This window comes from Erythrolamprus reginae, chromosome 3, assembly GCF_031021105.1.
Source record: "Erythrolamprus reginae isolate rEryReg1 chromosome 3, rEryReg1.hap1, whole genome shotgun sequence".
NCBI lineage: Eukaryota > Metazoa > Chordata > Lepidosauria > Squamata > Dipsadidae > Erythrolamprus > Erythrolamprus reginae.
The window spans coordinates 111608862-111632439 of NC_091952.1; the positions used below are offsets into that span (position 1 = coordinate 111608862).

The window sequence follows — 23578 nt, forward strand, 5'->3', positions numbered from 1 at the left end:
GAAAGCCGCTGAGAGGTCAAGGAGCACCAGGACAGAGGACAAGCCCCTGTCCCGGGCCCGCCAGAGATCACCCATCAACGCGACCAAAGCAGTTTCCATGCTGTAGCCGGGCCTGAATCCAGACTGCTGAGGACCTAGATAATCGGCTTCATCCAAGGACCGCTGGAGTTGAAGTGCCACCACCTTCTCGACAACCTTCCCCATGAAGGGAAGGTTGGAGACTGGACGGTAGTTATTAAGCACGGCTGGGTCCAGGGAAGGCTTCTTGAGGAGGGGGCGCACAACCGCCTCCTTATAAAGTGGCGGAAAGGACCCCCTCCCCAAGGAGGCGTTGACAATCTCCTGGACCCAGCTCCGTGTCACCCCTCGACTGGCCGAAACCAGCCAAGAGGGACACGGATCCAGTAAACAGGTGGCGGAACTCACAGCTCCAATGGCCTTGTCCACTTCATCAGGTGTCACCAAGTGAAACTCCTCCCAGACAGATGGACAAAGACGTTTAGCCCCAGTCACCTCGACTGACTCATTGTCAGTCGACTCTGTTTCACAATTGGAGTCGAGGTCCGCTCGGATCCGGGCGATTTTATCAGCGAAAAACGTGTTAAAATCCTCGGCACTACTCTGCAAGGGCTCCCCAACTCCCCTCTGATTAAGAAGGGAGCGGGTTACCCTAAACAGAGCGGCCGGGCGGGATTCCGCTGATGCAATCAAGGCGGCATGATACACGCATCTTGCCGCCTTGAGCGCCACTTTGTAAGTCTTAATATGAGCTCTTACAAGTGTTCGATCGGATTCGGACTTACTCTTCCTTCATCGCTTCTCCAGACGTCTCTTCTGGCGCTTCAACACCCGGAGCTCCTTGTTGAACCATGGAGCTCTACGGGGTCTAGTGCCGCGGAGAGGTCGCAACGGCGCAATCCGGTCAAGAGCCTCCCCTGCAACCTTGTTCCAGGCCTCAGCAAGAGACTCTGCCGAACTGTGGACAAGTGTATCTGGAATAACCCCAAGCGCCATCTGGAAGCCTTCTGGATCCATCAGGCGTCTGGGGCGGAACCTCCTAATTGGTTCCGCCTCCCTGCGGGGAAGGATTGGAGCCAGGAAGTTAAGCCGCAGTAGGAAATGATCTGAACACGACAAAGGCAGCACTTCTAAGCCCCTTAATCTCAGATCATTATTCAGTTGCTCAGAGAGGAATATCATATCGGGTGCGTGCCCACCCTCGTGAGTCGGACCCTGAACTACTTGAGTCAGGTCCATGGCTGTCATGGTGGCCATGAACTCCTGTGCCAGTCCAGAGGAACCGCCGTGCGACGGCAGATTGAAGTCCCCCAGGACGATAAGTCCGGGGAACTCCACCGCCAGCCCGGCCACCTCCTCGAGCAGCACAGGCAGGGCTGTTGACACGCAGCTGGGAGGCAGGTACGTAAGTAACAAGCCCACCTGAACCCCTAAGTCCAACTTCACCAGGAGGGACTCGCAACCCGCAACCTCTGGGGCAATGAGCCTACGCAGGCCAAGACTCTCCCTGGCTATAATAGCCACTCCTCCCCCCCTTCCCTGGGGTCGAGGTTGGTGCCATACCCGAAACCCAGCTGGGCAAATTTCAGAGAGAGGAACTCCTCCCTCCGGGCCCAGCCAGGTTTCGGTCACACAAGCCAGGTCGGCCTCCTCATCCAGGATCAGATCCCGGATGAGGAGAGCTTTATTTACCACCGACCTGGCATTGAGTAGCAACAACTTGAGCCCAGGGCCAGAATTACACTCATCACCAGTGCTTTGAGTTAAGCTCATGGAGCCTGAAGAAGGGATCGCTACTAAGCAGCGATTCCTCCTTCCCCTGGAACGGCTAGCTCCATGGCTTCCGCCATACCTGCCTCTCCCCAGCAAGACCGGGATATTTTGACCCTCTGCCACCCCAGAGATAAGTGTCCCCTCCCCTCCTGCCCCTCCAGCGTCAGGTGTGCCAAAAATTCCATTCATGTCATATTCATTCATTCCATACATATTATAATCCCTCCCACCCACTCCATTCCATCTATCACCCCCCTCCCATTCATTTTCATTCACAGTATTCCATTCATTCCAATAATTACTAAAATAGTCCCATTCATTCATGCCATCACTACCATCCTCCCATCCACTTAAAAATCCCCACAATAATTTAATTAAAAAGAGTTAATATAAAACTAATAGTTCATATTATTAAAATATTAATTATTAAAAATATAGAGAAATATAAGTAATAAAAATAAAAATATAAGTAGAAGATATTTCAACTGGTCAGTTAATTAATCAAGCCAAGTTCATATAGATATCATCCAGTCTAAAAAGGTGAGTCCGTGGGATGTATGATGTTATTAGTAGGACAAACAGTCCTGAGTATAAACTCTGTCCTCTGTCCTCCCAGGTTTTCTCTTTGCCACTGTCGTTGTTATCAGCTTTCTCACCTCCACGACACCCCCGGTCTCTCATGGGTTGCCCCAAATGTCTACCAGTAGCTCTGCTGTTATTTGAGAGGTATCTCTGTATCTCCTGGTCTTCAGTTATAGCATCCAGCAGCCACAAGGTTTTCATACTGTCAATTTCAATCTGGCAGTTTCTTTCTCACAATCTCCTTGTTCACTATAATGGCAGACCCTCCTTCTTCCAGGCACTCCAGCACCGAGTATGTCCACCGCAAAGCCCTCCGACGTCAAGCGTGCCCACCATGTAACCACTCGGCGTCCAGCGTCTATCCGGTAGATCCCATTGTTTTTGGGAACGTCCTGCTGTTGTGGGGGACGTTTTCCTCCATCTACTTTCCTCCTCGGCCCGTGCACAGTCGGCCCAGCATGCTTGCCCTGAACATTCGCACGCTCGCTCGCTACTTCTCAGTCCCTCTCCACCTCTCCTTTTCCACCTCTGTCCGTGTCAGTATGAGTCAATGCTGGGTGGCAACCCCCACTCTTCTTATCTCTGCCAGCCCCCGGGTTGAGCCTCAATGTAATTGCAACAATACAGCTCACCCCACTGCAGAATGCTCTTAAAAAGTGTGGATTCAGGGCAGAATCAAGCCAGCCCCGGTCACGATCGCCATTTTCCGAGCCCCAGCTGATCGGGGCTCCCAGCTTTCTCACAGCAGGAAATAAAGAGAAAAGCACTGCCGAGACACAAGGTAACACGATCCTCCGAAACGGGGGAGTCTAATCCTTCTGAACTATCTGTTGTTTTTCAAAATTAACTGAAAAATTTCCCTATATTTGATCTTAATGCCGTAGTCCAGCGGAGCAGCAGTCTCTTCCCTCCCTCCTGCTACTCAACCGGAACCGGTTAATGAGTGCAAGTCCAAAACTCACCCCTTTTGCCAGCCAAAGCGCCCGTTTTTGTGCTGCTGGGATTCCCCTGAGGCTCCCCTCCATGGGAAACCCCACCTCCGGACTTCCACCAGGGGAATCCCAGCAGCGCAAAAACAGGAGCTTCGCTGGCAACGGAAGTCCGGAGGTGGGGTTCCCCAGCGAGGGGAGCCTCAGCGAAATTGCATCATTGCAAAAACATGGAAGTCCTCGAAACCCCACCTCCAGACTTCCCTGTTTTTGTGATGCTGCGATTTCGCTGAGGCTCCCCTTGCTGGGAAACCCCACCTCCGGGCTTCCATTGCCAGTGAAGCGCCCATTTTTGCGCTGCTGGGATTACCCTGCAGCATCACAAAAACATGGAAGTCCGGAGGTGGTGTTTCCCATGGAGGGGAGCCTCAGGGAAAACCCAACAGTGCAAAAACGGGTGTGGCAACAGAAGTCCAGAGGCGGGGCATCCCAGTGGCGGTGGCTTGGGTTTGTAAGGTGAAAATAGTTTGGAAGAAGAGGCAAAAAAATCTTAAACCCCGGGTTTGTATCTCAAAAAGTTTGTATGATGAGGGGTTTGTAAGATGAGGTATCACTGTACTCATGTTTTGTGTTTATGGCTATGATTTGCTTCTTTATATCCATTTTTCATGTGTCCTGTTTCCTTGCACTTGTTGACAAATGAAAATAAAAGTTGACAGAAAATATTTCAAATTACAGATCAATTTCTTTGTGCTGAGTCACCTGAAAATGGAATCAATCATTAACCAATCCATTATCCTCCACTTAGAAACAAACAACCTACTCCTAATTGTTGTGAGTGTTCCTTGTCCACCTCAGGTCATGTCAGATTCTGAGGATGATGAGCCAGGCTCCTCTGGATACCTTGGACCAGGGGGGTTGCCAGCTGATGCAGAGAGAGAGTGAGGGAGAAAGTAACCTGAGGGAACCCGAGGAATCACTAAAGGGGGCTGATATGCTAATTGAGGAGTGGTACCAGTTGGAGGATGAGGGGATAATCAATGGATAAGACCCTCGTAATAGGAGATTGCTTCGAAGACAAGAGAAGTTGCATAGTAAAAGGTATTAGCTTACACCTTAGCCTCTTGGGGGGGGGGGTGTTCTGTCATTTCAAGGCAGTATAAAGGCAAAGGATTTGGGGTAATTGGGTGCGGGGTTTCAGCGCTCTTCATGGAAGAGGTTGTAGTGTGGGGGGGTGCTTGAACAAGGCTTTAAAACCATGATTTCTGCCTCAATAAAAGACATTCTCTGCTGGATGATTTTTTGCTCAAGATCTTGGTGAGCTGATTCATATGCTTAAATGATAACTGGAGTTGTTATCTAAGGAATTCCAATTAAGCCAAGTTTCCCTGACCTTGTTGATGCTTCATTCTGGAGAGAGAAATAACTCCCCTTTTCCTTGCTATTTTAAACCTGCTTTAACTGTGTGTGCATTTATCAATAAAGAGTATGATTTTATCATGCAATAAGGAACTTTTTGAGTCGGGGGGGGGGTTCGCTCCGGGGGCTGTGCACAGAACACTAATAAACAATTTGGTTTCAGAAAAAAAATTATCCTGGAATCTTTGTACACTGCAAAAACATATGGGCTACAAAACTTGATCAGGACAAAGCAATAGATGCAATTTACATAGACTTCTGTAAAGCCTTTGATCCAGTAATACACAACAAACTACTTCTAAAACTAAAAATCCTATGGCATCTCTGGACCCCTACATAATTGGATAGCTGCTTTCCTGTCAAACAGATGTGGTCAAAATAGGGAGTATCCTATCAAATCCTGCATCAGTTAAAGTGGTGTGCCCCAAAGCAGAGTTTTTGGACTAACACTCTTTATACTTTACATAAATGATATTTGCGATCATATTTTAAGCAACTGTGTGTCTCTTCATTGATGATGTAAAACTATTTAACATCACCGACAATGCTGTACCCTTTAAAAAGTCCTTGACTTTGCGTCAGAATGGTCAAATAATTGGCAACTGAACCAACATTGCTCTATCTTATATATTAGCAAAAATAATCAGAATACAAAATACAAGCTGAATGGACATGGCCTTGTTGATGACACTCACTGTCAAGGACCTTGAAGTACTCATATCTAATGACCTAAGCGCCAAAGCCCACTGTAACAACATCGCCAAAAGGCATTAGGAGTGGTAAACCTAATCTTGTTTAGCTTCTTTTCTGGTAATATTACACTATTAACCAGAGCATACAAAACATTTGCTAGACCAATTCTTGAATACATCTCATCTGTCTGGAACCTGCACTGCATATCAAACATTAATACAACTGAGCATTTCCAGAGATATTTCATGAGACAAGTCTTCCACTGCTCTGCTCACAACAAAATACCTTATGCTACCAGACTTAAAATTCTGAGCTTAGACAACCTAGAACTACACCGCCTTTGGTATGACCTAAGCTTGATTCATAAAATTATCAGCTACAATGTCCTTCCTGTCAACAACTACTTCAGCTTCAACCACAGCAATACACAAGCACACAATAGATAAAAATGTAAAGTGAACCGCTCCAAACTGCATTGCAGAAAATATAATTTTAGCGACAGAGTGATCAATGCCTGGAATGCACTACCTGACTCTGTAGTTTCACCCCCAAATCCCCAAAATTTTAACCTTAGACTGTCTACTGTTGACCTCACCCCATTCCTAAGAGGTCTATAAGGGGCATGCAAAAGCACACCAGCATGCCCACCATCCCTACCCTAATGTTTCCTTTTATTCATATTCATGTATTCAAATCATGTTTATACTTTATTTAATCCAATATGTGCTTGCAGGACACTTGACAAGCAGTTGTAAATGGGAACAGATTGAAAAGCCCCTGAAATGTAGTCACATAACTAGAAGCAACACAATCATTTAAACAGCTGGTGATTGTTCACATTCCATAAAGCATCTGTTCTAAGACTGTCATAGAGGCAAACTCATAAAATCACTGACCATAAGTCGAGGACTGTCTGCATGTTTAATCTGATCAACTGGCTTGTATCCGTGGGTTTTTAAATCTTTGGATTATTTCCTAAATACCTTTCCTGGATTTTTGGCAAGATGTAATTTAGAGAGATTGATTTTATAATCATTGAGAAGCCAAACATTCAATCTGCTGAACAATTATCATGAAAATGACACTGAAATATAATGAAGATGTGATGGCAGACATTGCTCACATACTTTCAACAGGGCCATCTGTAAATATATTCAGTGAAAATAATACAGCTTTGATCCCTAGGCTACTAAGATCCTTTCTCTGAAATACACAAACAACTGAAATAGATAAAAAACATTCTGTGCATTTTTAATAAGCAAAAGAGGTATGAGAATAAATTATTGCCACTTTATTAAATATTAAGGGCCTTTTTAGTAGGCAATGTACAGCTATAGTTCCAAAGGTGACAATATATGTTACTGGAAAATATATTCAAGTAGTTTGCCTTCTTTAGACCAGACTCACCACATTGTAATTTCTCAGGGGACATTTATAAATCTCTTGCAATTAATAGACATCTTTGGCAATCAGGGGTTTTTTAAGGACCTGAGATGAATATTTTGCACTTACTATTAACATACAGTGGGGGGGGGGAGTATTTAGTCAGACACCATTTGTGCAAGTTCTCCCACTTAAAAAGATGAGAGGCCTGTAATTGACATCATAGCTATCATCATCATAGGACATCATCAACCATGAGAGACATGAGAAAATACATCCAGAAAATCACATTGTCTGATTTTTAACGAAATTATAGTGGAAAATAAGTATTTGGTCAATAACAAAAGTTCATCTCAATACTTTGTTATATATCTTTTGTCCTCACAAGGTTGGCACGCACTGTTGCTGGTATGTTGGCCCATTCCTTCATGCAGATCTCCTCAAGAGCAGTGATGTTTTGGGACTGTTGCTGGGCAACACGGACTTTCAACTCCCTCCAAAAGTTTTTTATAAGGTTGAGATCTGGAGACGGGCTAGGGCACTCCAGGATCTTAAAAATGCTTGTTACGAAACCACTCCTTCGTTGCACTGGTGGTGTATTTGGGATCATTGTCATGCTGAAAGATCCAGCCACGTTTCATCTTCAGTGCCCTTGCTGATGGAAGGTTGTTTGCACTCAAAATCTCACAATACATGCCCCCATTTATTATTTCATGTACACAGATCAATCGTCCTGGTCCCTTTGCAGAAAAACCGCCTCAAAACATGATGTTGCCACCCCCATGCTTCACAGTAGGTATGGTGTTCTTTGGATGCAACTCAGCATTCTTTCTCCTCTAAACACGACGAGTTGTGCTTCTACCAAACAGTTCTACTTTGGTTTCTTCTGACCATATGACATTCTCCCAATATCTTCTGGACCATCCAAATGCTCTCTAGCAAACTTCAGACGGGCTCGGACATGTACTGGCTTAAGCATGGGGACACGTCTGGCAGTGCAGAATCTTGAGTCCCTGGCGGTGTAGTGTGTTACTGATGGTAGCCTTTGTTACGTTGGTCCCAGCTCTCTGCAGGTCATTTACTAGGTTCCCCCGTGTGGGTCTGGGATTTTTGCTCACCATTCTTGTGATCATTTTGACCCCACGGGATGAGATCTTGCGTGTAGTCCCAGATCAAGGGAGATTATCAGTGGTCTTGTATGTCTTCCATTTTCTAATTATTGCTCCCAAAATTGATTTCTTCACACCAAGCTGCTTGCCTATTGCAGATTCAATCTTCCCAGCCTGGTGCAGGGCTACAATTTTGCTTCTGGTGTCCTTCGACAGCTCTTCACCATAGTGGAGTTTGGAGTGTGACGTTTGAGGTCCTGGACAGGTGTCTTTTATACTGATAACAAATTCAAACAGGTGTCATTACTACAGGTAATGAGTAGAGGACAGAGGAACCTTTTAAAGAAGAAGTTACAGGTCTGTGAGAGCCAGAAATCTTGCTTGTTTGTAGGTGACCAAATACTTATTTTCCACCATAATTTGCAAAGAAATTCGTTAATAACCAGAAAATGTCATTTTCTGGATGCGTTTTCTCATGTTGTCTCTCATGGTTGAGGTCTACCTATGATGTCAATTACAGGCCTCTCTCATCTTTTTAAGTGGGAGAATTTGCACAATTGGTATCTGATTAAATACTCCCCCCCCACACACACTGTATATGGTTGAGTATTCAAAATATGCTCACTGGAAAACACTTTCTTGTTATTTTTCCAACAAGATCAACCAATTCATTTCTGAAGCAAGGATTATTGGCATTTTCAAATGTGTTCCCTATCTCAAGACCTAAAATGGTCACCTAACATCAAAAACATCATCAAAAAAGCACAACAAAGAATGTTCTTTCTGCGCCAGCTCAGGAAGCTCAAACTGCCCAAGGAGCTGCTGATACAGTTCTACAGAGGAATCATTGAGTCTGTCATCTGCACCTCTATAACTGTCTGGTTTGGTGCTGCAACCCAACAGGACCAACACAGACTTCAGAGGACAATCAGAACTGCAGAAAAAGCAATTGCTGCCAACCTGCCTTCCATTGAGGACCTGTATACAGCACGAGTCAAAAAGAGGGCGTGGGAAATATTTACTGACTCCTCACATCCTGGACACAAACTGTTTCAACGCCTACCCTCAAAACATCGCTACAGAGCACTGCACACCAAGACAACTAGACACAAGAACAGTTTTTTTCCGAATGCCATCACTCTACTAAACAAATAATTCCCTCAACACTGTCAGACTTTCTACTAAATCTGCACTTCTATTCTACTAGTTTTTCTCATCATTCCTATCACCCATTTCCTCCCATGTTGACTGTATGACTGTAGCTTGTTGCTTATATCCTAAGATTTTCATTAATACTGCTTCTTCATTGCTTATTTGACCCCTATGACAATCATTAAGCGTTGTACCACATGATTCTTGACAAATGTATATTTTATTTTATGTACGCTGAGAGCATATGCACCAAGACAAATTCCTTGTGTGTCCAATCACACTTGGCCAATAAAATTCTATTCTAAATGAATTTGCCTCTTCTTTTTAACAAAGACTATTTCATCCTTCAATGCTTCTTCTTTCAAGTCATGCAAGATTTTATTTTTGTTTTGCAGAAGAAAAAGTAACAGGCTTGCCAAAGGAGGAAATGTTGTTAAAGCAATAGTAAGAAAAACTAAGATATACATTATAGTTATTGATAAGTACAAAATATTTCTGGGAAGGGGACTTTCAAAAACTTCTTAAAGGAAATCTCTTCTTCATTAATAAATAATTACATTCACTATATTAAGTTTAAATAACAATAACAAAGCCCAGATTGTTGCTCTCCCCATCTTCTAGTATCTTAATTATTGTGATTATAATTGGAGGGGTGGGGGGGAGACAGTGGAACCAAGTCCCATATGACAGCAAAACTAGATTTTAGAGAGAATGAAAATTCTAAAGACAGAATTTTTGTTTCTATCGCCAATGTGCCTATTTGCAATCTTCAATATAGGTTTACGTGCCTCCTATCTCAAAATAGCAGGAAACCAATTTTCAGCCATTATGATGAGGAGTTTCAGGAGCTGAAGACATGGGAGCTGCAAATGAGGTTCTGACACTGTAGGTTGTCCATCTCAGTCTTAAATCAATTTAAAAATATATTTTATCCCACTTTATTTTCTTCAAAGAATTCAAACAGGAAATGAGTTACGAGTTTCATCTAAAGTAATTATATATTGTATCATAAATCGCTTTGGGGTAGAAGGCTTCTAAGCAAACATCTGATTTCATGCTCATTCATTTAATAAACAGGTTGTCTGTAATAAGTTTCAATTTCAAAATACAGTGGTACCTCAAGATACGAACCCCTCGTCTTACGAACAACTCGTGATACGAACCCGGGCTTCAGAAAAAATTTGCCTCTTCTTACGAACTTTTTTCGAGTTACGAACCGGCGTTCAGAGACTGCTGGGAAGCCGCGCGGCTGTTTTAAAAGGTGACAGCCGGGCGGCGGGGCTTCCCAGAAGCCTCCCGAACGCCGGTTCGTAATTCGAACAAAGTTCGTAAGAAGAGGCAAAATTTTTCTGAACCCCGGGTTCGGTTCGGGAGGTTGCTGGGAAGCCCCCCAGCCCGGCTGTCACGTTTTAAAACAGCCGCGCGGCTTCCCAGCTGTCTCCCGAAGCAGTTAAAAACAGCATCCAAGTACCTTTTGAAGTAATTTTATCATTGAATAATTGATATACCTCTTCATGTAATAATCTCTTATTAAAGAATTTGTATATCCATATGTACAAACTATAACCAATGACCTATCTTTAAGTGTATGGAATGCACCATGCAAATAATAATAATCAATTATATGTATTATGTGGTATTTGTTAAATTAAGGGAAATATAAAAAGAAAACAGCACATTTAAAAGAGACACCAATTTCTTGATCCAAAAACTATTGTATTTTGGATATCAGAGTATTTCCTAACACTAAAACAGATTATAGAAGTACAATGGCACACTTACTAGATTAATACTGGTATCATTTATATGACCAATATAAACATTTGGACTTGTCCTGGATCCCCAAATTAGAGGTAATGCTGTAGTACATAGCCACTATTGAATCAAATAAGTTGGGTTTAATTTATTCAGAAGCTTTCTTTGAAAACAAATATAAGAGTGATTGAGTTGAGCCATTTAACTAGCATTAGCTATTAGCTAAAGCTATTCCTCCAAGATTATATGGGCAGATAAGCACAATGGAACACTCCACAATAATAATCAACGTGTTCTGTCTGGGTGCCCCCAGACTTCAACACCAACTGGAAAAAGCAGCCAGACATGCTGGTAAAAGCAAAAGCACTTTATAGTTTGAAAAATAAACACAGAGAAAAACCTGTTCTTCCCAACAGGCAGGCTATGAGGCTTCACAGCAAAGTCCTGACGGCCAGACAATACAGCAGACTTCTTGCTGGCACACACACCACTGTAGAGAATAAGCCCCCATGCCTTTTTCCCCAAGGTTTCAGCCTTCAAGGCCACAAGTCAGAATCAGAGCCGCCAAAGATCACAGCCAGCTCCCAGGACTCCCAAAGATACTACTCCACAAGACAGGAAGGGTGAGTCTGCCTTTTCAGCCTTTCTGGGGAGAACCACACCCAAACCCAGCTGTTACCTATTTAGGACTGGAAGTACCTGGCTAATTGTCCCCTTCGTTGTTCTGCTCTTCTCTGCCTGTGATCGATGATGGCTTGAGCATTTTCATCTAAGGACTCCAGGCTGCTTGCTGGGGAGAGCTCCACCCCGGGGGACTCAGGCTGTTCTCCCTCTCCCTCGGCCTGATATTCCTCCTCCCCTTCTGCCTGGGCCTCCTCCTCCTCCTCCTGTTCCTCCTCCTCCCCCTCTGAGCAGGGAGCCGGCAGAGGTTCAGCCGTTCCCTGAGGAGCCTCAGACGGAATCACAACACAACGTATTTACTCATATCTATAAATAGAATTTTATGAGAAAACCAAATTCACCACTATTTATAGAGTTGACCTACTATATGATCTAGCTGGGACTTATCTTTAATATTTTAATTAAAATTCAACTTTCTGTAGCAAAAGCCATACTTACCAAATTTAAGCTGATTGGAGTATTTGCCTCTGGCACAGAATGGTTATGCCATGTTTCTAATAAATCAATCAAGTCAGCTTCCTACGCAAAATAAGATTTTTTTAAAAAAATATATTCAATAGACATAAAAACTTAATTTGCACTCACTGTATATCAAGAGCAAAAATAAGGACAATCACTTTCTATGCAAACAGAAACCTTCTCATTTTCCCTCTTTATTCTCAAATGGACACATGAAAAATTCCATGGATAATTTGTAAAATACCGCAGTCTTTCTATCTGTTAATCAAAGCTTTATGGATTATGGTTTTATTTATAACAAAGCATATTCCTATATGGACATACAAAGAAAAATATTTTATAAAGTAAGCATTAGTACAAAAATGCAACAAAAATAAACAAATGAACAGCACAAAAAAGAATAGCAATAATATAGGTGGAAAGGGCAACCAAGCTGTATAAAAATAAAATATATATAGCACATGCCAGTTTTCTTTATTTCCAGGGCAAAGCTTTCTAACGAACTATGTAATCATTGAAAACTATACAATATAAGGAGCACTCTATGTGCCTAATTTAAACACTTTATAGCCTACCAGTATACTTTAGATAAAGCAGAAATAAAATGAATATCAGAATATTATCTGATATTACACATCAAGTCCATTATCTCACTTTAAAAAATAGATTTTTCTACAAACCATTATAGGGCCCAATACCTCTATTTTGAAAGGTAATTCAACAAACATCAATACATTCCTGAATGATGCTCAACAATCTGACAATGGCCCTAAAATTAGAGTTTCTAAAGCAGATCTTAGTATGCAAAGCAGGTTCATACTTTCCAAAAATTATTACAAACTATCTAAATTACTTTTTAAAATGTAGCCCCTCCAGGAATTCATTCTATATCCAAGCCCATTTTAGAAAGAGCACTATATAAGCCAATTCAATGGACATTGGAGGTCTTCTAGTCCAATCCCCTGCTCAAGCAGGGGACACTACACCATTTCAGACAGGTAGCTGTCCAATTTCTTCTCAAAAGCCTCCAGTGATGGAGCACCCAAAATTCTGAAATCTTGATTTCTATCTTTACAGTTCAACTGTCTTCCAGTTTCACAAATAACCGATTTCTTCCTCAATAACACAACATGTCTTATAGTAAATCTTACTAAACATAAACAAATGACAATCGGTGAATAGCATTATCTCTATCAATATAAATTGTGTCACTTTCTTGCATTTCTTTAGCAAATTAAACTAAGTATTAAAAGTGTCTACACTCAAATTCTTTCCCAGGGTATAATCCTGATGTATAATTTCTAGCATAGAAATGCCATTCAATTTTCCTACTTAAAATGTTTTTTTAATTATTAAGCTGTATATATTTTAAAGAAAAGTAATACTAGCAGTAACCCTTTCTAAATGTCATTTTTATTTATTTTTCAAAAAAGGAACTACTATCTTAAAATCATTGATGATTAGCAGTTCTTCAGAAAATTATTTCTTTTTAATAAAAACAAAATTACCTGCTCTTTAGCTAAATATTCCGCCAGTGTATTTAAAAGTTTGTAGTACATCTCAAACCATGGCAAATAGCTGAAAAGACAAACAGAACAGTTGTAAGAGAAGGAAGCATTATTTAAAAATCATTTCACTGTAATGCACTTTTTGAAAAATCTTAAGCAAGTTTGATAACACAAAAGTGGAAAATTCATTAAAAAAATTTCAAGGATAATTTTAAAAATATTCCAAACCACAAAAAAAGAAGCAATGTTAAAAAAAATAATCTGACAATAATTCAAGTTTTGATTAAGTAACTTCTCTTTGTGGGAAAGCTACAGTACTTATCTACCTAGCTTACATGACATTGACACAGAGTTAATGCACCAGTAAGGATTGGCAGGAGAAAATTAAATCCAGACCTTAAGTAAGGCTACCATATTCTTGAAACACTTTAAAAAGTTATTATATGTCATTTTTCAACTATTCTGATATCTAGTGGAAATAGATTTTTAATCTTTAATTAAATATATTTTATAATTAAACAGTATCAGCGAATAAAGATAAACATATCCTTAGTCAGTACTCAAAACAATAGTCAAATATCCTGCTAATACATAAATTTAATCCACCTCTGCTCCCTTTTAACCCCATCAATCAGGGTTCAAGAATAGGACCTGCTTTCACAGCAATGTGGATTTTTCTGTATTTGTCCAGTGACAATAAATCCAAGACTGTAATTTCAATACCTGAAGTTTCCTCTCTCTCTAAAACACATTAATGGTTGCTTTAAATTTGCTTTAGAAAAATCTCATTTGTAACTAAATACTTTAAAATTCTTTTTTTAAAAAATGGAGTTCACAATATTCAGTATTTGCCATCCTTTAAAAATCTGTAATTTCAACATTTTTAAAAGATCAGAATTCTATTTTACAGTTGAAATATCTCAACAGCAGCCCTTAAACATTTTTAAAAAGCAACCTTAAATTGTTAAATGAATATTTATGAAAAAATATGGCTAAAACTATTATAATGTGCCTTCTATATTTTTATTCTCACATTTGTGCCAATATTTTCATACATCACATCAGGACGATTCACTATGCTGATTATTTACACACCAATTATTTACACATAAGGATATTTGCAAGATATAGTTACACTAGGCAAATGCATACCTCCTCTGTTAGTCCTCATATAAACCACCATAACGTCCAACAAAGCTTCTGGAAGCTTCCTCAGTCAGATACTTTGTCATACTTCCGGCCCTCATTTCCGCCCAACCACATGAGTAATTTTTTTTTATTGTGAAGCTTCCATCTATTTAACTATATAAAGACACACACAAAATCTTTCTCAAAATCTGGTTGCAAAGGCTGGAATAGGATGAGGCATTTGTATGATACCTCATAATGATGAGGGTTTGAATAGGTTTAAGATAGATACTACCGAATCTAGAGAAATGTTTACTTTAGCAATAATCACACAAAAGCCAAATCACAAAACTGATTCACATGGTTGGTAGAAATTTCAGCAGGTTGGTAAAAGTTTCAACAAATTTGCTGCCCACTGTATCAAACCAAAAGTTGGAAATAGCATCTGTAAAATCCATCATAGATGTGGCTATGTATTGCTTTTAATTCACTAGATCCTATCCAATGTAATCCTTATCTGTCATATAAACAACAAGCAATATTTCATTACTAATTAAAAACACATTTAACATATTCTTCTAATCCAGTGAGCTACCAGTCAGGCCTTCGAGCCTTCATTCAAAGGCGGTCTTCAGCTTTGTTGCACAAGGTCAATTTCCAGCTCCCTTGCACTTCCACTACAATCCTGATAAAGCTTTTATATTCACAAGTCAAAGGTTAAATAAAGGAAAGGAAATGTTTTCTGTCAAACAGTCCGGCAACCACTAACAGTCCTGAACTATCAGCAGGAGTCTTAACTTCTAGTATTCAAATAAAACTAAGGAAACCGCCTTTCCGTAGTTAAATGTCTTAATGTCTGGGGGCTACTTTCTGTCTGGAAAACTGACACAAAATGTGTAAAATTGAAACATTCTGTTTCTGGTGGATTTGCTTGCAGTGGAGGACAGGATGGGAAGGCTTCAATCTACTATAGAACTGTAGTACAAAGACTTCCAAATAAACCAGTCTATCATAATAAAAAAAACTTATTTAGAAATCTAAGGTATAATAAATTTTCATTAGTCATTTTCTAGGTTGAATATTTAAATGCTAACAGCAATTTTACAAAATATAATAAGTTTAACAGAGAGCTAAATATTATTAATTATACCAGTTAAATTATTGTAACTGAAAAGCATTATATTAGAACTATTGGGGGGCAACACAGTGGCTCAGTGGTTAAGATGCTGGGCCTATTGGCTGGAAAGCTGTCAGCCCAAGTTCAAGACCTTAGCTCCATGTGGTAATGTGAACTCCCGTCCTCATCCTAGTTCCTGCCAACCTAGCAGCTTCAAAGCATACAAATGCAAGCAGTTGTATAGCTACCACTTTGGTAGAAAAGTAACAGCGCTCTGTGATGTCCTGCTGGCCACATCATTGTGAAAATGTCTTCAAACAGTGCTGGTTCAATGGCCTTGAAATGGATATGAGCACCAACCCTTATAGTCAGTAACAACTAGCGGAGTAAAAATTGCACGGACATCTCTGGTTATATCAGAGAAAGGAATCTAAAATAAGGTGATCCTACCATCTATCCAAAAATGTAAAAATGATTTGATATGACTTTTACAGCCAAAAGCTTGCACATCCTATAAAACTAACGTTCTACATTTAGGAAAGGAAAACCAAATAGACAGGTATAGAATAGGTGGTAATTGACTCAATAGTGGTAACTATCAGAAGAATCTTGAAGTCCTAGTGGACAATCACTTAAATATGAGCCAGTAGTATGTGGCAGCTGCCAAAAAACCAACACAATACCAGAATATAATCGACATGACATGAAGTGTTAATATTAGAGAACTAGCAAGGCAAATTTCGGGATTTGTTGATAAAGGACAAGATAGTAAGAAAGAATAAACACTGATACCAAATACAGTATAGTAGAAACTGGATTTCTGAAGGTTTCCTTATATATATGCTCTTGAGATTATGCTACAATTTCCCCTATAAGAAATAGTAATAGTAGATATTAACATAGTAAATTAAACTGGGGAAATGGAATAACTTAATGATGATTAAATTTGATAATTTGGATTAACATAAGTACTAGTTAAGCTGACCTTTTAAATTTATAAAATGTAATTACATCCTGGAAAAGAAAAGACCATACCCCTTCATAACATTTACACAACTTTCCAAAATAATAATTATCGTATAAACTCAACCAGTTGCTCATATTTCTGTTATAAATACACCAAGCTAGTTACTTAGAATTATAGTTTCTAAGCATGTCTGATTGCTTTATTTTTGTTGTCTAGATCTGCCCTCTATTTCTAACAACTTTATTGCTCAAACTCACTAAGTTAGTATGCTTCCTTCCTTTGCAAATTATATATTATATATGTTATAACATATCTGTAATATCTGTGCTATTATATTTGTTAAGTTTCCATGTGGTGCAGTTGTAACTGTCCAGCCTAAGATTAAATTACCTTTCTTGTTTATTTCTGAGACAAACTGCTACATAATTTTTTCTAAGCTGCTAATATAGGCATCTCAGTTTCGTTTTAAAATGGCTGAATGCTACATTCATTTGGTTTTTAATTAGCAATTTACTGTGAATCTGTCTTAGAGCAAGCTGATGAAATGATATTCACCATAAATCTATGCAGTTGTAATAATATTTTAATCACTTTAGCCTATAATGTTTTATTGTTTATAGCATTTCTGATACTGTTGAGTATTCACTTAATTCTACTGTAACTGAAACATACTAGCAAATGAAGCACTTGCTCATAAAATGGTACTAATGCTTCAGTCACTATACTATTCCTCTTGAACAGCAATGCTGAGCTTTCTTAGACAAACCTAGGTCTGATTTCTCAATGGCCTGGAACAGGTTTTCATATACTGTAACCCTGTTTAAACATCCATCTCAAAATTGTAAGATTTTCTTTAAGATATTTTTTCTTTAAGATTTTTCCTTTTTTCTTGCCACAAAATCTAATGTTTATCAATCTTAACAGTAATACTTCTCCACATTAACATTTTTGTGACTTAGGCTAGAGTTATCTTAGAAAGGAAAGTGTTTCCATTTTTTTCAGAGTGTCTGATATCAAATTCTCATTAGCAAAGCATTGCTCAGGATCACCCAGAGCCCTACATGAGAAGGAAAATTGCAGATATTCAAGCAAGTTTCAGAAAGATAACACAGCTGATAATTGAATGGTCCTCAAAATATTGAAAATAAGTCAATATGTACTTCAGCTATCATAGAAAGGCTTTTGAGTGTGTTGACCATATTAATATCTCCTTAGGAAAAAGAAAAACCCAGAACACCCCACTGTCCTTACGTGAAATACGTAGACAGAACATAAAGAGCAGATTCAACAAGGTGGCTTCCAGGTCAACAGAGGGGAAAAAGACAAAGATACATTTTTGCTTCATTTACAGAGATATACAAAAATATTGAATATACAGTATACTATATATGTAATATACATAGTATATATATATTATATATGCATTGAACATATAGAGTAAAGCTGGGTTGGAATAATATGAGCGTGGATTTAAAATTTGAGGAAGAAACATTAGTATCTGTATATCATAAGGACAGTGGGATGTGCTGGGTTTTTCTTTTTCCTAAGGAGATATTAATATGGTCAACACACTCTCCGCCCTGAGTCTGCGGAGAGGGGCGGCATACAAGTCTAATAAATTAAATTAAATCTGTTCATAGAGAAGAAAACAAATAAGGTCAAGTAGTAAAAAATATTAACTAAATAAAAAGTTGTCAACTGAAATAATATTTAAGGTAGATGAAAATAACCCTATTAGATATTGGCTTCCTGAAATATTACATCGATTACGGTATATACATATCACTTATTTAAAAAGGACAGTTTATCTGGAACAAACACCAACCAGAGCTAAAAAGGAAGAGCTATATTTCTGGGACACTTTCCATAATAACAAATCAGCCTCAGGAATTATATGAGCATGGTTGGGGTTTTTTTTTGACTGTTCACCTTATAGAAGGAAATTCAGCCTCAAACTTTGCCATTATTATTTTTAATCCATAATAACACTGACAGATTATCTGAGACAGATTCAAAATTAGTCTGAAGGTGGAGACTTAAAATTTGAATTAAATTTAAAGTTAGTTAGATCTTGCTTAATGAGAAGCAAATCTACTCCTAAACAGAAGAGTCAGGAAAGGAAAGGAATATTCACATTCATACAGTATAAGAATAATATTGTTTTACCATTTAATTAGGTTTTGTTGTAGCCAGTATTATGTGCAGGAGCCTATTAAAAAATAACATCCACGTGCCAACTATAGAAACCTTTGTAATTTTGTTGAATAAAATGAATAAACCTTTATACTAAATATTTTAACAGTTGAACATGTATATTGAAACAATGGCATTAAGAAAAACAGAGGGCAAAAATCTATCAACTTTGGTCTGCTCTGCTGTGATCAGTCCAATTCAACCCTCTATAACAGGGGTGTCAAACCCAATTCCATTAAGGGCCATATCAGGGTTGTGTTTGACTTTAGGGGGGCAAGGGGGGCATGGTCAGGGTGAGCATGACCAGCTCGATGTTACTTGTGGCGAACCAAGCATTGTGGCGAACCAAGCACTCTGTCAGTGGAAATTGCTCTGTCAGGAAAAATGGAGCTCAGGAGGACAGCACGTGTTTCCAGGGTGGCCTCATGGGCCAGATCTAAGCACCCCACAGGCCAGATCTGACCCCAGGCCTTGAGTATGACACCTCTACTCTATATATGATCTGTTTTCAAAATTAAATGTTCACATGTTGCATTCAGATGGCTTGCTTTTCCACAGAAAAAGGCACTAAGCCTATATGTTGTCCATGACGAATGACTACAGCTGAGATGTGAATTTCTGGTATAAACTGATGCAATTGTAAAGTGATTCATCAGGTCATAGGACCAGATCTTGCAACCATTTTTACCATGGTGGTTATGCAAATCACATAGTCATTAAGCAAATCCATTCCCCAATGGACTTTTTTGTAAGGAACTGGCTGGGAAGACGATATTAAAACTAGATGTAAAGGCAACCCAGTTGCCAAGCACCCAAACTGCAGTCAAGTGATCAGTCTTAAGTTCAAAGACAGGTCATTAATTACTTTTTTTGAAATCACTGTAACTTTGAACCTCCATTAAATGAATGATGGTAATTCAAGGACTGTCTATATTCCACTTTATGAATCAAACCTTCCAAGAATCATCTGCAATAGGCTCAACATGAAGTTGCTCTTGAAGAACACCCAGAAGCTTCAACAGAGACAGAATGTTCTTGCACATACCATCTTTTATCTTTATATGTTTTGATTTTAATTGTAGTTTCTTTGTCTATTGTGAGCCACTCAGAATCATTGAGAGTTGGCTGGCATACAAGCCTAATTAATTAATATTAATAATAATCCCAGTCCAATATTTCATCCTATGGCCTCCATCCTCTACTCCTTTTAACGTATTAACTAAAGGTATACAACATAATGTGTGTTAAATTTACCTAGAATCAAGGCAAATGCAAAAGCAAAGGCATAATGCAAAAAGCCTTGTAATAAGGTTAGGATGAAAATTCACACATACATTAATATACACCTTGTTATGTTGCAACTTTGCTTTTCCTCTGGGTCAGTTAGAAGATGAATTTCTATTAATTAGCACTAGGCCTTCACTTCATTATCATAAGGCAATTTCATTTGCAGCTGTTGTGTCAATTTTTCTCTTTTTTTAAAAAAGTTACACAACCATTTACATAACCTGCCAAGCCAGGCAAACTATGCAGCATTTGTAAAATATCTCATTAAAACAATTTCTCTCATATAGAAAAAAAAAGTCTTTAATGTCAACTATGCTTATTGTGATGGAAGCATATAACAATACATCCATACCCATCAAAGCTTTCTAGCTATCATGCAATCTACAATTTTTAACCAATAACTACCAATAACTGTCCAAGAAAGTAAGCAGGCATTTGTTTTTCTATATAGCAGCTTACCTTAGAATGCAAAGACACACTTTGCCCCCTGATGTTAAGCGACAAAATCCAAATCTTTGCTTGCTTTCAATGTCAGTAAGCACAAAAGTAAAATGCTGTCCAACTTGCGTTACCCTAGGCAGAAAAAAATTGTGTTAGGAGGCACTTCCTTTAACACTAAAAAGCAAATGTGCTTAAAATTAAAATTAATTAATTGTTGTCATAAAATAGTTTCATGAAATAAAATAAAAACATTTTAAATCAAATCTGAGTAATATAGAAAATAATACAAAAAGACTGGAGTGAACAGACATAGATATAGTATAGTAGTCTTCACTTAGCCCAAACTGGCAGCACACAGGCCAGATGCATCATGCCACGCCCACTCTGGCTCCACAAAGGCAAAAAACATTGCAATACGTCACATGACGTTACATGATGCAATTGAGTTTGATATCTGTGACTTAGTAACTCCCTGTATTTCCTCAAAAATAAGACCCTGTCTTATATTTTTTAAAACCCTGAAATAAGTGCTTGGCCTTATTGTCATGCATTCAAAAGCCTGATTGGGCTTATTATCAGGAGATATCTATATTGGGGAAAACAGGGTACCTCATGCAGCAGCCGTTCACAGTTACAAAATGATAACTAATCTGCATTTATGACCCTTGCAGGTCTGTAAAGCAAATGAAAATTGAAGTAAAATCATACGCCATCACCCTACTAAACAAATAATTCCCTCAACACTGTCAGACTTTCTACTAAATCTACACTTCTATTCTACTAGTTTTTCTCATCATTCCTTTCCTCCCATGTTGACTGTATGACTGTAACTTATTCCTTATATCCTAAGATTTTTATTATTGCTTCTTCATTGCTTATTTGACCCCTATGACAATCATTAAGTGTTGTACCACATGATTCTTGACAAATGTATATTTTATTTTATGTACGCTGAGAGCATATGCACCAAGACAAATTCCTTGTGTGTCCAATCACACTTGGCCAATAAAAATTCTATTCTATTCTATTCTATTCTATAAGCATAATTGGAATTTCACTAGCAACTGCTTCACTTAATGACCTAGTTGCCAATCACAACTGAGATTGCTAAACAAGGACTAACTGTATAATGTTTTTTAAGGATGTATAATGCTTGAACTTGAAACAATAGAAGGAAATTTCTAGACAGAATAGCTTTATTGACAAAAATTCTGTCAGTAGTTATGAATATTAAAACATTAGTTTGTAACAGGATATAAAGAATTTAGGAAGTTGACCAGAAGACCTTAAAATGAATTGCACTTCTGTGAACTGACTCAGGTATCCAAATTACAAACCAAACACTAAGAGGGAGTAAGGGTTTTAAAAGTAATTGATACTAACCATTAAAATGTAACTTTAAAAAAAAAATTGTGCTTCAAGCTGTTTTTTTAATAAAACCTAATATTCCAGTACATTTCTTTCTCACTGTTTGTTTGTGTGTTTTAATATAATCTTAATAGATAAAATAATAAATCCTTGATTTAGAAAGAACATATATAAATACTCATCAATCTTGTTGACTACAAAGGACTTTTTCAAAGTTTACTATAATAGATGGCAACATTTTAAACACATATTTAAACAACAGGGTATACTCATCTGACAAGGGACTAGATAGGGAATATTTATATTTCTGTATTTATTATCAAGTCATAACTTAAATGTTTCTTGGAGGGCAGATTAAGAATTACATCTTTTTATATATGGATATGTAGTTTTCAACATCAAATATAAGTTGTTTGCCCTTCTACAGGAAAAATCATTTTCCTGTAGATTTATATGAGTCTGTGTAATTGTTCAGGAATGTGTAAGCCATTCATGTGACAGAAAGATTTACATAAAAGTTATGTATATGCCTTTGATACTGTTTTCATTAGCATATAGAGCATACTTTCCAGTTTTAGAAAAACAAATGTTCATAGTTTAAAATTACAACTAAGATAAAGACAAAAAGTTACAAAATTAGAAATGATATGAAGAAAGTAAATAGGGATTTTTTTTCACACAAAAAATAAAGACAAAGTAACTCTATAAAGTTGCCATTTGGGAAGAAAAAAAGGAAGCATGTTATAACAAAATATCTAATTAAATTATGGAATTCATTGACTAGAAGCTTTGATAATATTAATTTTATAAAATAAAAATCTAAGGGTTTCAAGTGTTAAATGAAACTGCCATATTCAAGGACAATCTCAATAAATTGTACAAGCATCCCTTTTTGTTTTGCTAAATGGAAATTTTGTGTGAATTGTGTGTGTGTGAATTTTGTGCAGCTGGCCTCTACAATCCACAAAATTGCTTCGTTGAAAAATGTGACTGATCACACACTTTAGGGGGAAGAGGGAAACAGGGTCAGAGCCGGGAGTTGAATTATGTGAAGTCATAATTGGCTTCAATTGGTCCGACTTAAAGCTCCCAATGAATAACCGGATTTCTTTTGAAGCTTGTCTTGAGGCTCATGATTTAATTAAGACAACAGATGGAATCCTGAAATTATCATTCTATTTTCTAGAGTTTAATGTATATGTTTAAATTTCATATTTTCACTGAAAAATATATTCTACCTGTAATATTTAGTACATGTGTCGTCTCCCCCCCCCCCATCTTAATGCTGACCTTTCTTCTTCATCTGAAGCACAGCTGAGGTCTTCTTCCACACAGAGATACCGGGAAAAATCAGTGGGTTCATACCATGCCCCCTCCCCTTCCTGGAGTCTCTATCTCCCTGATGGCGAACCTATCGCACGCATGCCACAGGTGGCACAGCTCTCCGGACAATACCGGTATAAAGAAAGAAATGCCTAAACCGGCAACCTGGAAGTGTGTTTTTTTGAACTTCTGGTTTGTCCACTGCTGGATTTTTTTTTTACCTCCACAGCTTCAGGAAAGCTTCCCTGAAGCATCTGGAGGACAAACCACCCTTTCCAAAAACTGAAAATCAG

General features: G+C 38.6%; 1 protein-coding gene across 1 annotated transcript in view; it reads right to left on the reverse strand.

The window, feature by feature from the left end:
• DENND1B (DENN domain containing 1B) overlaps nt 1–23578 on the reverse strand; it is a 234348-nt gene that overhangs the window by 126411 nt on the left and 84359 nt on the right. Inside the window, exons 5-7 of the mRNA XM_070746382.1 lie at nt 20613–20726; nt 13462–13531; nt 11933–12013 (exon numbers count right to left, since the gene is read on the reverse strand). Of these exons, the coding sequence (XP_070602483.1) occupies nt 11933–12013; nt 13462–13531; nt 20613–20726 (265 nt within the window). The remainder of the gene's footprint in view (nt 1–11932; nt 12014–13461; nt 13532–20612; nt 20727–23578) is intronic.